The sequence below is a fragment of the Galeopterus variegatus genome, unplaced genomic scaffold (genome assembly GCF_000696425.1).
Source record: "Galeopterus variegatus unplaced genomic scaffold, G_variegatus-3.0.2 Scaffold155, whole genome shotgun sequence".
Classification (NCBI taxonomy): domain Eukaryota; kingdom Metazoa; phylum Chordata; class Mammalia; order Dermoptera; family Cynocephalidae; genus Galeopterus; species Galeopterus variegatus.
The window spans coordinates 477,111-494,121 of NW_007726266.1; the positions used below are offsets into that span (position 1 = coordinate 477,111).

The 17,011-nt window shown below is 40.5% G+C and overlaps 1 protein-coding gene across 1 annotated transcript in view; it reads right to left on the bottom strand.

The window, feature by feature from the left end:
* VPS53 (vacuolar protein sorting 53 homolog (S. cerevisiae)) overlaps positions 1–17,011 on the bottom strand; it is a 152,614-nt gene that overhangs the window by 22,284 nt on the left and 113,319 nt on the right. Inside the window, exons 16-17 of the mRNA XM_008592999.1 lie at positions 14,033–14,115; positions 12,771–12,849 (exon numbers count right to left, since the gene is read on the bottom strand). Coding sequence (XP_008591221.1) covers positions 12,771–12,849; positions 14,033–14,115 — 162 coding nt within the window. The remainder of the gene's footprint in view (positions 1–12,770; positions 12,850–14,032; positions 14,116–17,011) is intronic.

Consider the following 17,011-nt stretch of genomic DNA (forward strand, 5'->3'; position numbering starts at 1 on the left):
AAACGACATGACATGTGGGATTTGCTACAAAATAATGTGGGATTGTGGGGAGTGGATGTGGGTGTAGATAAAACAAGATTAGTGAAGTTGGGTGATGGGTACATGGGGTTCATCATACTATTTACTTTTGTATATATTTGTAAAATTTTCATAAGAAAACATTTAAAAAGGTGTGCATGTAGAATCTTACCCTTCAAAAGCCTTGAGGATTATATTGGAATTTAAAGAGAAAGGAAAGGAGACCTGTGGCAAACACTAGGGGCATATCAGAGGGTAAGATGGTGACATGGGGAACAGGGCAGGAAAGAGGCACAGGGACTGTGTGGGTGACAGGCATAGGAGGAGACGAACATCACTGAAAGGGACTGATGTGGTCCCTGCCTAGGCTATGAATAAAAATGAGAGACCTGCTGTAGCTCAAGCTCTAACAACCTGAGGGCATGCTCTGGAAAACATCTACAGTAAGTTGCCTGGACTTTTTGGAATAAGTGGCACTTAGCAGCAAGGGACCTGGAAAGCAGAAAGAAGCACTGCTGCAGTATCACTTCTCCCTTGGAGAACAGAGGCAGCGTCAGCTCCCAGCCTGCCCTGAAGCTGGCAGGAATGGGCACTCTAATCCCGAGAAGAGGGGGAACATGCTGGAGGAGTTCTGCTGAGTCAGCCTCTCACAATGGAGCTGGACTGTCTGTTAAAAAGATCCTAAGCCAAACACAAACCATATAATATGTTCATAGAAGGAGGTTAGTAGTTCTGAAGCCTTGATGTCTCTGGCAAGAAAACATTATTTTTATAGAGCTCTTGGGGAAAGGAAAAATTCAATACTGAGAGAACTTGTTTAAAAGAATCATATTGTACATGGATGATTCCCCAGCCCTGGGAAGCTCAAATGACTCTAAATTTTGTCCTAATGTTTCTTCAAATCAGCACATATTTGTATTCTAAAAGCTTTAGGTATGTGTAAGTACAGAACCATAGAAAGGCAGGAAGGGACTTCATCTTCATTTTACACATAAGAAAACCAAGTCATAGAGACATTAAGAGTTTTCTGCAAAGCTTCATAGCAAGCTCCAGATAAAAGAAGGTGTCTAATTTTTTACCGGAAAAAAATAGAAACAAACAATAGAGACACAAGTGGAAAGGTCTAATATGAACTGATTTTATATTCTAAAGCTTTGGTTATGTGTAATGTTTTCCTCATTATCTTTTATCTTATTCAAGGGCCTTCTTTTTCCATCTGATTTTAAAGATTTGACCCACTCAAACAATGAGCATTCTAGGTGATTTTAAATGAGCTCATAGGGTGAGGCCAAAATTGACAGGTACTCTAAAGTCTGTACTTCCTCTTCCTTCCCCATCTCTGCAGCAGACTTGGAGCACAATGCTCTGGGTAAACACAGTCAACTAACTGGGTAGCGCTTGAGGCCCCCAACCTCCAATCAGCATGAAGCTCTTCCATGGTAATGACTATTGCTTTCCAAGTTGGCAGCTTTGTATATTTCAAAATCTCCAAATAGTTTATAAACAATTATCTAAACATTATAGTTCTCTATCAACAGAAGACCATAAAGCAAGGTGGTGACATGCCCTGTCACTGATTACAAAGCAACTCTGAAGCAAAACAGGGCATGAGATGTGGGACTTCTTCATGTTAGTTAACTGGCTGGTTAGTTTGTATGTACATCATCTAACTCCTCTTGATAACCTGGGCCAAGTCAGTACATGTCTATATTTGGATTATATGTGAAAAGATCTATTTGTTTTAACACTTTAGCCAGTTATAACACCATTGGTCAAGTTAAAAGAAATATTAGTAAAAATCAAGTGGATTCATGATTTTAAATTTATTTATTTATTTATTTATTTATTTATTTATTTTTGGCAACTGGCTGATTTGGGAATCCAAACCCTTGACCTTGGTATTATAACACCATGCTCTAACCAGCTGAACTAATGGACCAGCCCATGATTTTAAATTTAAGTCATTTTAATGAAGTAAGAAAATAATTTAAAGTACTGGAAAACAATGAAATTTGTCACTGCTTTTACTATTTTAAACAAATGTGTAAAATACTCAGATACTTAGCAGTGATTATGTCCAGTCACTGCCTTACATGGCTGATGCTTGCCATCATCCACTCTGGATGATTCAAAGCTTGGGTTGTAACTTGAATTGCCCAAGGTACCTATGTTAGGATCTACCATGTGTAGGTCTCTTTGCCTGGCATTATACACACATCAGGTTCTCACAACAATCTCGTAGATGAGCAAACTCAAAAAGCTCAAAGAGATTAGGTAATCTGCCCAAAGTTACACAACTGGTAAATGATAAGAATCGGGACAACCAGGTCTGTCTAAAGCCCAAGCACTATATACCAGGCTGCATGCTAGACTAAATAAATAAATAAACAAACAAACAAACAAATAAATGAATAAATAAAAGTACTTAACTGGGATTTAGTTCAAGGTAAGCCCTGTTTCTCAAGGAGAAGGCTAATGAAATATACAGTGATCAGGCAAGGGTCTCTTTCAAAAATGGAAACAAACAGTAGCTTGCACTGGAAGGACAAACATCATGAAAAGCCATCAGTAGAAATAAGACTTCAACTTTTCCAGGTAAACTTGGCATTTGACATTTAAAAGTTACCCCTCTACACTAATGTTTTTCCTTTTGTGCTTTTTGTTTTGGGGTTGTGGTGTGTGGTTGAATACTAGATGGTGTTCAACTGCTAACACACACACACGGTGGTCCTTTGCCAGACTATAAATGTGAAAAACTGGAAAAAAATCTAAATAGCCATCAAAAGTGAATGAATTAAATAGATTTTAAGGGAAGCAGTAGATAATACTCATAGAACTTATGATGATTAAATCTGGAGTCAACCAGTCTGAGTTCTAACACTGTGCAACCTTCTAAGTGGGTGACTTGGGCAATGTACCTAACCTCTCTGAGCCTCAGTTTTCTCATCTATAATATTGGGATGATGATAATATCTATAATCTATTATTGAAAGATAACACACAGAATATTCTTAACATAGTGCCTCACACATATTAATTCCATGGTAAATGTTAACAGTTGTTACAATTTTATTTTATTTTATCCTTTTTTTTTTCCTTTTTGTCTTTTTTTACTGACCGGTACGGGATTGTAACCCTCGGTGTCGTGCCCGTACCGGGGACCGGCAACGGGATCGCAACCCTCGGTGTTGCGCCCGCGCCACGCTCAGCCAGTGAGCAGGAACCGGTCACCACATGGGATCCGAACCCTTGGTGGGAGCGCTGCCGCGCTCCCAAGCGGCGCACTCTCCAGTGCGCCACCGGGCCGGCCCTTATTTTATCCTTTTTGAGACCGGCCGCACCGCGCTCAGCCAGTGAGCGCACCAGTCATCCCTATATAGGATCTGAACCGCGGCAGGAGGGCCGCTGCGCTCCCAGCGCCGCACTCTCCCGAGTGCACCACGGGCTCGGCCCAGTTGTTACAATTTTAACACTAAATACCTTGTACTATGAAATACTATGCAATTACTAAAAATATTTTAGCTCTAGATTAAATGATACAGAAAATAATTAAAACTTGCTAAATGAGAAAAACAGGTTATAAAACAGTGTGTAAAGTATGAACTTATTTTTATTTTTAAATATATGTACATAAAAAGAAAGAAATAAGTATCTGTTAAGTGGAATTACGGGTGATCCAAATTTTCTTTTTAAAAAAATCTATATTTCCTATAATGAAGGTGATTTGCTTTTATCAAAATACATTTTTGTCTGTGTGAAAAAAGAAAGATGTGTTTTGACTATAAGTGGAAAGTGAACTTGAGGATTTCTTAACCATGGCATTCTGTGGGCCTTCTGAAATAGATCTGCATTTTAATGACTTAGAAAAATGAGAACAGATTTGAGGACTGTTTTAGCCATTTCAAAATGTCTTTGGGGGATAGTAATGCAACCTGTTTAATTAGTATTTGTTCAAAATCCTGAAACCTAACAGAAATTACATACCAGACTTAAGGAAATTTAATTTGTTCAGTTTTTTCCATTTTTTCAAAAACTATCATTAATGTGCAAAAAGCTGTGTGTGCGATTTTAGACAGACTTAGATTCTTTTAACCTAGTGATGGGAGTAGCCCTAAGAAAAAGGACATAGTAAGGAGGATATGAGGGGACCAACAGTCCCTTTTAAGGAGGGTGTAGATTTTTTAAAAAAATCCTACTTATGGGCCGGCCCGGTGGCGCACTGCTACAGTGCGCCGCTTGGGAGCGCGGCGGCGCTCCCGCCAAGGGTTCGGATCCCACATACAGACCGGCCGCTCACTGGCTGAGCGAGGAGTGGGCGCAACACCGAGGGTTGCGATCCTGTTGCCGGTCCCGGTCCGGTACGGGCGCGACACTGAGGGTTGCGATCTGTTGCCGGTCACGAAAAAAGACAAAAAAAGGAAAAAAAAAAAAAATTCCTACTTATAAGGCCATAATCAGACACCAATTCTAAGAGTTTGCAGAATTTACATCTAAAAGACAGAGCTCTTCGTATTTCTACCAAAACACTACAAACCACTACCTTTTCATGAATCAGGAAACTTGGTTTTATTTTTGGCTTCACTAATATAAGCTATATGGTTTTGGACATCATATGAAAAATAAAAAACAAACATACCAGAAGGACATTTCATTCGTTTTCAGGGAAAAATATACATAGCAGAGAGGAATACTTGGGTTGGCTGCTTAACACATTTTCTCCTGTGTAGGAAAGTCATAGTGTCAGATCAAGAAAAGCTAAAGATGAATATCTAACACAATGATCATGAATGCTTGAGGAGCTCATAATCAATAAGCATGAATACTCGCATGAACCTAGCACTACTGGGCACACATTGATTTATTAGTGTTAGGCAAGTTACTTAAGCTGATTTTGCCTTAGTTGCCACATTTGCCAAAAAGACATACTCTTAACTCTGTATGCATGATGTGGTACAATCCTGCAGAGACAGAGACCTGACTTTGAAACCTGGTTCTGCCACATGCTAGCTAAGAGATCTTGGAAAAGTGACTTGACTTCTCTGTGTTTCAGTTTCCTTGTCTGTGAAAGGGGGAAATAACAACTACTTTATAAGTTTACTGCTAAAATTAAATGACATAATACGTTTGGATGTCTGATTCCTGGTAAGTGCTTAATAAATGGTAACTTATCATCTCATGAAGCTTATCTAAGAAAATAATGCGATATGGAAAGGGAAAGTGGTCTGAAAGGTAATTCTGACATAATTTATCAGCAACACTACCATAATCTTAAAGTTACAGTTTCAGAGGGACCATTACGCTTTTATCATATTTTGCTTCCTCCAGTTGGATTTAAGGCTGCTCCTGCCTGTTTTCTACCCAGCTTTGCCCCTCTGTATTTTCCTCCTCTTGTCCAGCAGCAGGGCTCTTGCACACACGTAGGGGAGCTAATAGCTAGGTGTGGGCATTCCCTAATTCTGACCTTTCTTCAATCAGTTCTAGAATGCCACTTTATGAAATAAGAGGCCCTGCTATTAAGTACCATTGAGGAGCATCACATCATACTCAACAGAACCCTGTCATCTCCTACAAAGATGTCAAAGTTTCTTGCTCTATGTCTACCAGCTCCACCCAGCTAAGTCTGTTCAGTACAGTTGTCTCTGTCTGACTTTGTCACCATTCTTTGGTCAAATGGATATGTGTGGTCCTTTAGTTCTTCTTCTTGCCTTCTTTATCTTCAAAGTCGGTCAGGGAGTACGACTGTAAAGGAAGTACTATGCTATCCCGCAGACATTCAAAAACTAGTAGGACACAGCCCTTAAGTTGTTCAAAGTTTAATAGGGAAGACAGATATAAAAATAATTGTATAACAAAGTACAGAAGTAGTATAGGTACTGTGGTGTCTTGAGGAAGAAAGAGGAAGGCTGAATGAGACAGGAAGTGATGACATTGCAAGAGACACAGAAGAGCCAAAACAATGTTGAAAAAGAACAAAGGTGGAGAACTCACACTTCTTATTTCAACGATTACTACGAAGCTGTAATAATCATGGTGCTGATAACACCAAGGTCAAGGGCTTAGATCCCCATATAGGCCAGCTGCCAAAAAAAAAAAAAAAGCTACAATAATCAAAACAGTGTGGTGTTGGCATAACAATAGACATAAAAATTAATGAAATAGAACTGAAAGTCCAGAAATAAACCCATACGTCTAGTTAACTGATTTTTGCCAAAGGTGTCAAGACCATCCAATGGGGAAAGAACAGTCTTTTAAACAAATGGCTCTGGGAAAGCTGGAGAACTGACAAACTACCTTACCTCACACCATACATGAAAGTTAAGTCTAAATGGATTGAAGGCCTAAATGTAAGAGCTAAAATTATAAAACTCTTAGAAGAAAACACAGAGTAAATCTTGCAATTTTGGATTAGGCAGTGGTGTCAGATATGACACCAAAAGCACAAACATGGAAAAAAAAAAAAGGTAAAATAGACCTCAGTAAAATCAAAGGACATTATCAAAAAAGTAAAAAGACAACCTGCAGAATGTGAGAAAATATCTGCAAATCACATATCTGATAAGGGGATTAGCATCCAGACTATAAAAATAACTTTCACAACTCAGCAACAGAAAGACAAGCAACCCAATTTAAAAATGGACAAAAGAAACAATTTCAAGAAAAAAAAAATGGGCAAAAGGCTTCCAATCAAGACGGTGGAATAGACGGTAGCCAGCGTCACTCTCTCCCACAAATCAACTAATTTACAACTATTAAAAAGCAATGACAGCCAAGCTGGGGCCGGTAGAGATCAGAGGAAGAGGAGGAGAGACCTATGGAGTGGATGAAGGAGGGAGAAGCCACGATGAGAGAAAGAAAGAACCACTCCGCCCATTTTGAGCCCTGGTGAGCACACGAAGCAGGAGGTGGCAAAAGCCGCAGCTTTGCCCTTCAGATGAAGTTGCTTGGAGGCAGAAGGGGAGAAGAGGGCCTTGGTAGCCGCCAGGCCAGCAAAACTACTAATAGGGTTCCCATGGACCCACATAGGAGTGAGAAGACACAACAACTGAAAAAAAGGAGCCATTCAGAGGCTGGTGAGTCATTGCAAGGGACTGGCACACGGCCCGCCCCATGGGAAATGTTTGGTGTGCGGGTAGTAGGGGAGACAGGCCCACTGGGAGAAAACTAGGACATAGCATGGACAACTGATCTGCCCCCAGATCAGCACAGGACCACTCAGTGGAGACTGGCCAGGAATACAGAACTGAAGGGGGTGCAGTTTGCTGAAAAGACTCAGGCCCAGACTAGAGTTTCTATACAACCCATGTGTACTAGATCTCCTGAGACCCAGAAGTACCTAAAAACTCAACCATTAAAACCTGAGCTGCACAGAAAGCCTTCCCCAGGGAATCAGCAGCAAAGCAACAATTTAGCTCAACCACAGAGCTCAAGTGCCGGTCCCCACAGGAAGTTCCCCCATTTTAGAAGTAAGCAAAGGACAACAAATTAGTTCCAGTGCAGAGTTTAAGAGATAGGAACAGCAAATAATCCAACACAGAACTGGAAGAAAAACACCCCCAGACCAGGGACAAAGTTTGATATTAACTAGTAGAAGTTTCACATCACCAAAGAACACCTGTAATACCTAAAAGGACCAGAATTCCCCTGGGCTACCAAACCATGGAGGAGGGAGAGCTGGGGGCCTCAGCCATGTCCCCTGACACCCTCAACCAGCCCAGTGACAACCACCAAGCTGCCCCAGGAAGTGCCCAGGCTCTCTGGAGCTGGGATGGTGGGGGGCCAAGGGCCATGGCCATGTCCCCCTGATACCAGCAACCAGCGCAGAAGTGCCCTGGGCTCTCCTGAGCTGCAGTGATTGGGGGCTGAGAGCCTCGGCCATGCCCCCCAACATCTGCAACAAGCCCAATGATGACCACCAAGCTGCCACAGGAAGTTCTCTGGGCTCTCCAGAGTTGGGATGGTGGGGGGCCAAGGGCCTCAGCCACAACCCCCTGACACCCGCAACCAGCGCAGTGATGACCACCGAGCTGCCATAAGAAGTGCTCCAGGCTTCTGAGCTGGGGCGGTGGGGTGGGTGAGGGCTTCAGCTACACCCCCCTGACATCTGCACCCAGCCCAGCAATGAATGACCAAGACACTGCTGGAAGCCTCCTGGTCTGCCTGCAAGAATGAGGGGGGTGCCACAGGACTCAACCCTGCCCTTCCTCCTTCTTCCTTCTCCCACCCTATTTCCTTCTCCTTTTCCCTCTCCCTGTCCCCCCCAACTGCTCTGCAACAACATCATAGAATGTAAAAAAATAATGTTAATAAGGTAAACTTAAAACAAACAAAAAAGGAAAAGTAAATAAATAAAAAATAAAAATGGACAAAAAGTTTAATTGACATTTCTTTAGAGGATATACAAATCTCCAATAAGTACCTGAAAAAATGTTTAACATCTTAGTCATCAGGGATATGCAAATTGAAAACACAAGGAGATACCATTCCACATCCATGAGAATGGCTATAATGAAAAATAAGTGTTGGTGAAGATGTGGAGAAATCAGAACCCCCTTTTCTTGCTGATGAGAATGTAAAATGATGTAATCACTTTGGAAAACAGTTTGCTAGTTCCTCAAAATGTTAAACATAAAGTTACCACTGACACAGCAGCTCCACTCCTAGGTATATATTGAAGAGAACTGAAAACATATGTTCACACAAGAACTTGTATACAAACGTTCATAGCATTATTCATAATAGTTAAAAAGTGGAAATAATTCAAATGTCCATCAACTGATGAATGGTTAAAATCAGATATATCCATACAATGGAATATTACTCAGTCATAAAAAGGAATGAAGTCCTAATTCACGCTACAGCAAGGATGAACCTTGAAAATGTCATGCTAAGTGAAGGAAGCCAGGCACAAAAGGCCATATATTGCATTTTTCTATTTATGTGAATTGTCCAAAATAGGCAAATCCATAGAGACCGGAAATAGATTAATGGTTGTCAGGGAAATAGGGAGTGACTGCTAATGGGTATGGGGTTTCATTTTGTGGTGATAAAGATGTTCTGGAATTGGGTAGTGGCAGTGCTGCCCAACCTTGTAAATATACTAAAACCCACTAAATTGTGCACTTTAAAAGGATCGATTTTGTGTTATGTGAATTGTACCCCAATTTTTTAAAAGGTTACAGACATTTGAACTGGATATTAAAGGATGTGCTCAATGGGCAAGACAGTGGGAAGAGAATTCTAGGCAGAAAGGATAGAATGCAAAACGGTACAGAAGCCACAAAAAAGCAATGTACATTTAGGGAGGTGAAAAATGGCTCATAGGCCGGAATACAGGGTGTGTACAAAGGAATGGCAGAAACTGAGTTAACAATGTAGTGAAGGGACATAAAACAAAAGCCCTATATGCCAATCAAGGAGGAGACAATGGGTGCCTTCAATGAGAATGAGGTCTCCCAGGGGAATGACATAACCAAATTGCCTTATTCAAACAGTCTTGTCAAGGAAGCCTCCTTCCATCAACTCAGAATCTTCCAACAACTCCACCCCACTCTCATTTTCCCCACCATTTATAAAACACATTTGTTTATAGCATTGGTTATTCTGAGTTTTCTCCCAACAGAGTATAAATTCCTTGAGGGCAGCCTTGTTTCCAATCTTGACTATGTCAGTCCAAGTACAGAGCATCCTGTTGAATTCCTAAGACGTTAATGAGATTGGCAATTTCAACAAAACTCTGAGTTTTTCTGACTTCACAAACCTTTGCTCACTTTGTCATCCTGTTTTGAATGTGCTCTTAATCACAAATTTATTCAAAACTCAGATCTATTTCAAATGCTACTTCCCTTAGAAGGTTTTTCTTGCCTCCCGATCTGGATATGAACTCTCTCCTCTTTTAAAGAGGGTGTTTTTTGTACTTTTCTTATGGTACTGACTTCCTCATACCTTATATTACCATTATCTGGGCCTTCCCCTTATCTCACACATCTCCTGACCCACACCTACTGGAATCTAAGCACCTTGGGATGAGATTTATGCCTTCCCCAGCTTTGCAAACTCCCAGCAATGTGCTGGGTAGAGTCTGAATTGAACTGTTGAACTAGCAGCAGAAATGATGGAATCAGAGACAGAAATAATCATTATCACAAAAGTTTTTTTAAAAAGTCCTAGAAGAAACAATGCAGAGCAGGATGCAGGCATAACTAACAGAGAGTGTATGTTGAATCAATTTTTGAGCACTTGGCTTGTTTATTTTCGTCACATGGATTTCATTTTGCTAGAACTCCAGAAGACTCAGACAAAAAGTAATGGCCTCCCAGCTGCTATGTTCCCAAGTCTGTGGTTTTCCTGACATAAACAAAAGATTCTGGAGGTATGGTCTCTTTTAATATTTGCTGGTGTGAGTCTGGGGGAGATATGGATGCTGGGGTGGGGGACATAAAAGGAAATCCACCTAATGAACTGATAATTCATATAAGCAACACCTGGAGTGTTAACCCCACCCCCCACAACTGTTATTTTACTGGGAAGAAAATTCCACTCTTCTTTCGGTAAATGTAAAAATTCTTTCGCCAGCTGCATTCCAATCTAAAGTGTGTGGCAGTTCAGGAGAGATGGCAGCTGGAACAGATCACATTCAGGATGTAGTGAACACTCACCATCAGCTAGGGGATAATCAGAGCCTACAAAATGAATCCTCAAGCCAAGCTCCTTTAAGAAAGTAGATTAGCCTCAGTATGTCTGCTCAAAGTGTTCTGCTTGTAAACACTGAGAATGCTGAAAATATATATCAGCATCTGATTGGTGAAAGGATCAGCCTTTTGAATAGAAATTTTGTGACAACAGTTATTTCAGGATTTATAAAATCCCAAAGCTTAAGTTTTGGTTTTAGTCCTATTTTTGTTAAATATTTACAATCTACTGCAAAACCAAATTCAGACCAAATGTCTGCTTTCAAAACCCTGTGATATGGCCATTCCTCCTGATAAGAGGGAAAGAGAACTAACATTTATTGAGCACTTATTGTGCAACTGGCACTAGATCATCATTCTCTTCATGTTCCATCCTTACAACAACTCTGGGAGGCAGATGTCCACATTTCACATACACAAGAGAGAACTTGAACCCATACAGGTTAAGTCATTTGTTCAACACCCCCAAAGGCAAAATTGGAAGAGTTAGGCCTGTCTGAGACGAAGTCAGTATTCTTTCCACTGTCCTCTGCTACTGGCCAATAGGCCCTAGAGAAGCTCTTTCTCCAGAATTTGCAAGAATGCTATAAGAGCCTATGACAATAGGATAGGTGTTGACAGACATTTTCCTGTAAAGGGTCTCATAGTAAACATTTTAGGCTTTGTCGGCTATATGGTCTCCGTTGCAATTACTGAATTCTACCATTGTAGCACAAAAGCAGCTACAGATAATATGTAAATGAATGATCATGGCTGTGTTCCAATAAAAGTTTATTTACAAAAACAAGCAGTGGGCCAGATTTGGCCCACAGGCTATGGTTTGCCAACTCATGCTCTACAAGGTTCTAGTGTGGGCAGCTTCATGTTATTTAAAATTAGAAATCCACAAAGAACTGCCTATTTCCAACTTACTCAATTATCTTGATTTGACCATCGCATATTGTACACAAGTACTGATAGTCAACTCTGTACCCCACAAATACATATAAATCAATTATGTTACAAAAAAAAAGAATTTCCTATTTCCAACTTAATTAATAAACATGAGAGTCTTCTATATTCAAGACAATATGAGAGATAGAGGGTGGTATAAGATACGGTCCATGCACTTAAGGAATTTATATTCTTTCAGAAAGAAAAGGCACAGGCACATAAAAGCCAAAAAGAGCAGGCCGGCCCCATGGCACACTCAGGAGAGTGCGGCGCTGGGAGCGCAGCGACGCTCCCACCGTGGGTTTGGATCCTATATAGGAATGGCCGGTGTGCTCACTGGCTGAGCGCAGTGCGGGCGACACCAGGCCAAGGGTTGCGATTCCCTTACCAGTCACGAAAAAGACAAAAAAAAAAAGCCAAAAAGAGCAGGCCGGCCCCATGGCACACTCAGGAGAGTGCGGCGCTGGGAGCGCAGCGACGCTCCCACCGTGGGTTTGGATCCTATATAGGAATGGCCGGTGTGCTCACTGGCTGAGCGCAGTGCGGGCGACACCAGGCCAAGGGTTGCGATTCCCTTACCAGTCACGAAAAAGACAAAAAAAAAAAAGCCAAAAAGAGCAACACGAGGTAGCATCTGGTAAGTACCAAAGGAGGGAACTTGAGGGCCAAGGACTGACTGATGGGCTACCATGATATTAGAAAACCAGAGGCTACAACCTGATCAAATAAGCTTGCGTTGGCACAAGAGCTCAGAAAGAGTAGGAAAAACCTCTCGGTAGGCAAGAATGAAGAATGAGTCAGAAGTTACTGCTTTAAAAACTAACAAAAACACCCATTCTGGTTAGACCACATTAAGGATTTTAGCATGTGTCAGATGCTAATCAAAGACAACCATCTCTTTTAGCCTCACCAAGTACATTTGCTCCCTGTCTTATTCTAAAAGGACAAGCAATTGACCTAAGGTGCAAGATAAAATGAGAGGTTTAAGGAACCCCGCCAGGCCTTTCCATTCTCCTCTTAGCTGATACTTTTAGTGCAGAAGAGTCTGAAGAAGCTACAGGCAGGGGCCAACAGGAACCATCTGAAGATACTCTTGGAAGTGTAGTAAGAAGCCATTTTCTAAACCCTTACCTTGCTCATGGCAGTCAGGGCAGGATCGCAAGCAGCATCCAGGTCCTGAACCAACAACTGAATACTGCTGGAGATGACACTGCAAATCAAACGGATTATTGTGGTCATGACTTAAAACAATGACATTTGAAAGACTCACACAGCCCCTTCCAAATGTTTTAAGCACCTGTGTAAAAATTCAATTCATCATTTTATCAGAAAAGCTCGAGTTTTAATTAATGACAGTGGAGGAACAGTTTGATTCTTTCTTCATGTCCTGGTCTTATTTGGGTGTGTTCCCACTCAGTCAGGACACAAAATCCCATGGTTAGTCTCCCTAATTGCCACCCCCAGAATCTGTCTTCATATCCTTTTTTTTTTTTTTCTTTTTTGTCTTTTTTCGTGACCGGCAACGGGATCGCAACCCTTGGTGTCGCGCCCACACCGTGCTCAACCAGTGAGCTGACCGGTCTCTATATGGGATCCGAACCCGCGGCGGGAGTGCCGCTGCGCTCCCAAGCGCCGCACTCTACCGAGTGCGCCACCAGGCTGGCCCCTTCATATCCTTTTGCAAAAGTACCTGTTTCCCAAAAACATTTAAGTCAGACTGAAAAAAAAAAAAGTTAAGAAAAGGGAAGGAAATGAACTAAGAAGAGAATTTTGATTTTTCCTCAATAAGTGGTTTATGTAAAAGTTGAAGCTTGGCTCATTATCACATTTAATGGCAGTGGAACAGGAACTGACCACAATAAAAATACTGCAAGGTAACAACAGGGAAAGAAATATTCCAGGAAGGCTTTACTATTTGAACTTCTTGGACAAAGTCCGCCTGACCCCGAGCCACACACGTATGCATGCATGCACGTACATGCACATTCTCTCATACCCCAATGGTCAAAATCAGGCTACTTACAATTTATACAAATATTCTCAAACACTGAAGGTTGGCCTGGCCGTCTGTGGATTTAGGTGGGGGCAGGTGGGAGGCCTAGAACCTGACCTTCCTACAGGGATAGCCAAGGGAAGATTTCCTTTCTTTGATTATTCTAGATAGTGCAATGATAAAGACCCCATGAGCTAAAAGAACGACTGCATCTGAAGCGGCAGAATGGGAGGCAGCTGGACCAATTCTAGTGCTGCTTCTTAGTTGCTGGTGGGGAATAATCCTGATCCAAGAGAAGGCTCTGGAAACCTCTCAGATTCTGTAGTGACTAAAGCCTGAGACATGCTGCTTCATGAAGGAGAAAGAGCAGGCCTTGAGTAAACACGTGCAAGGTACATACGTGCTGAATGTGTCCATTTCTCCAGTCAGATTGATTCGTTCAATCAAACTTACATCAACTTTTTCTTTGAGTTTTTCTTCTAGCTGTTAGAAAATGAGAGAAACAGAAACACACTTAATGATTATCCAAAGGAGTACCATAATAATAAGTTAGGATTTACTGAGTTTGATGATTCAGGTGTAATTCTAGACACTTTGCATGTATTTACCCACATAATTCTCATAAACCTCTAAGAAGAGTCTATTATTATCCCCATTTTATGGATGAGAAAACAGAAGAGTAGCCACTTACCCAAGATAGTAAGTGTAGGGCCAGGAATCAAACTGCCTCCAGAAGCTGTACTCCTTAGCACTGTCCTGTACTTGTTTCTTATGACACACCAATAATCATACCATTAATTCTGAAAAGACCCTGATTTTATGATACTCCCTGCCTGATGAACTGCTAATTTGCCCACCAACACTGGAAACCTTTGGTGGTAGGTGGCAGTAAAAATCAGTTAAAATATTCATTAAGTGATATTACGCGCCAAGCACCATGTTAAGGTATTGGGGATACAGTGGTAAAACAAAAGAAACATAATCCCTGCTTTCATTAGCCTACAGCCTAGGATAAAAATACTCAACATGCTCCTAGAGCCTCAAAGAAAATATAATTGACCAGGAATTGTAAATAACTGAAAATATCCCTGGGAACTGATTAGCACTCCTAAACTTAGTACACAAACTAAAAATGACAAATGTTTTGTCTTAAATTTGTGCAACCTTTTGGGAAGGCAATTTATTTAAAAAGCAAAAATTTAAATATACACATTATTTATATCAGCAATTTCACATCTAGAAATGCATTTCAATGAAATAATGAGAATAACATATAAAAGATATGCAAGTATTCTTTGCAGTATTCATTAATTCAACCAATATTTACTGCAAGCCTGTTTTACACCAAGCTGTGTAACAGAGTAAGAGAGTTATTCAGTGAACAAAACAGATCAGATTCTGTTCTCATAAAGCTCACATTCTCAGTGTTGTTTTATATTATTGAAAAACTGGGAAGAATCTTACATGTATATCTATAACGGATTGATGAAACAAATTATGGCAGAGGTTTATAATGCTTAAACTCTTCAGTGGCCTTTCCTAAAACACTGAAAATAAAATCCAAACTTCTAGCCACGATTAAGGTCCTGTCTAGCTCTCTGACCCCATCTTGCTACTTTACACTTTGCCTGCTAGGTTTCAGTTATACTAGTCACTTAAGTTTCTGGGACACATCAGGGTCTTTCTCCCTCGGGACCTTCATACTCCACACTTTCTACTTCCTCTCCCTGAAATGCTCCCTGTTCACTTCTCCTACCCAGCTGTCTTGCTTTGCTGCACCTCCACTTCCCAACCCTCCAAGCCTCCTACTTGGCAGTCTCCTTCCCGACCTTCAGATCTCTGCTTCAATATCACCTCCTCAAGGACGCCCTCCTTGACCATGCCCCTTCGTAGGCAACTGCCTTACTCAGTACTGCAACACATGCTTCTTCCTACCAGTTACCCCCAAACTGAAGTTACATCTTGGCTTATTTATTATCTGCTCTTAGCATTAGTGCTAAGTTCTATGACAGCAAGAAACCTGTCTGCTCTGTTCATCACTGTTAATTAACACCAAATACAGTGCCTGGTATATAATAAGGGCTTAATAAAGATCTTTTAAAGGAATGAAAGAATGCATGGAACCACTCTATACAGATGTTAAAAAGGCTGAGGTGACACTGAAATGGAAAGATATCCATGATTTGGGTAAAGACAAAACAATATGTAGAGCATGGGCCCATTTTTTAATTTAAAAAGATACAACAAAAAAAGTTTGGGAGGATATACATTAGTTATACAGATAATAGTGGTTGCTCTGAGTGGTGAGAGGGGTGAGATTATGGGGAACTTTTGCATATGTTTCTATTTTTGAAACATTTAGGAGTCTATATTACTTAAAAAACTATTAAACAGGGAAAATTTCAAACATTTGCAAAAACACAGAGAACAGTGCAATGTACCCAAGTGCCCATCAGTCACAATCACCAATTGTCATTACATGGCCAATCCTGTTTCATTGTTACTCTCACCTATTCTCCCATCCTTGAATTATTTTGAAGCAAATCCTAGATATTCTATCATTTCATTTGTTAATGTTTCTTTCTTTCTTTTTTTTTCTGGTGGCTGGCAGAGATCCGAACCTATGACCTTGGTGTTACAAGGCTGTGCTCTAACCAACTAAGCTAACCAACCAGCCTCATCTGTAAATGTTTCAATATGTATCTCTAAAAGATAAGGACTCCTAAAAAAGTAAGCATAACTATAATACCACTATCGCACCTAAAAAATTAGCAATAATTTCTTTAATAACAATCATCATGTATCTAGTCAGTGTCTGCATTTCCCTCATTGTCTTACAATTTTTAAAAGATTATTTTAATCAGAATCCAAATAAAGACTATACACGGCAACTGATTGATATGTCTCAAGTCCCTTTTTCAAAAAATGAAATATAGTTAACATTAAAAATGCACAAATCTTTAGTGTTTAGTTGGATGAGTTTTGACAATCATATATACAAATGTAATCAATAATAATAAGATACAGAATATTTCCATCGCCCCCTGGAAAGTGCTCCTTTGCCCCTTTCTAGTCAATCTCCCAACACCACTATCTGATTTCTATCACCAAAGATTAGTTTTGCCTGTACAGTGTTTTAATTTTATATAAATGGAATTATATAGTATGTACTCTTTGATGTTTGGCTTCCTTTGTTTAACAAAATGTTTTTGAGATTCATCCATGCTGTTGTGTATATCAATATTCATCCATTTTGTTGTTGAGTAGTAGTCCATTGCATGGATATAGCAAGCCTTGTTCATCCATTCTGTTGAGGGACATTTAGATTGCTTCCAATTTGGGGCTACTATAGACATCCTTATATGTATCTCTGTGTGGT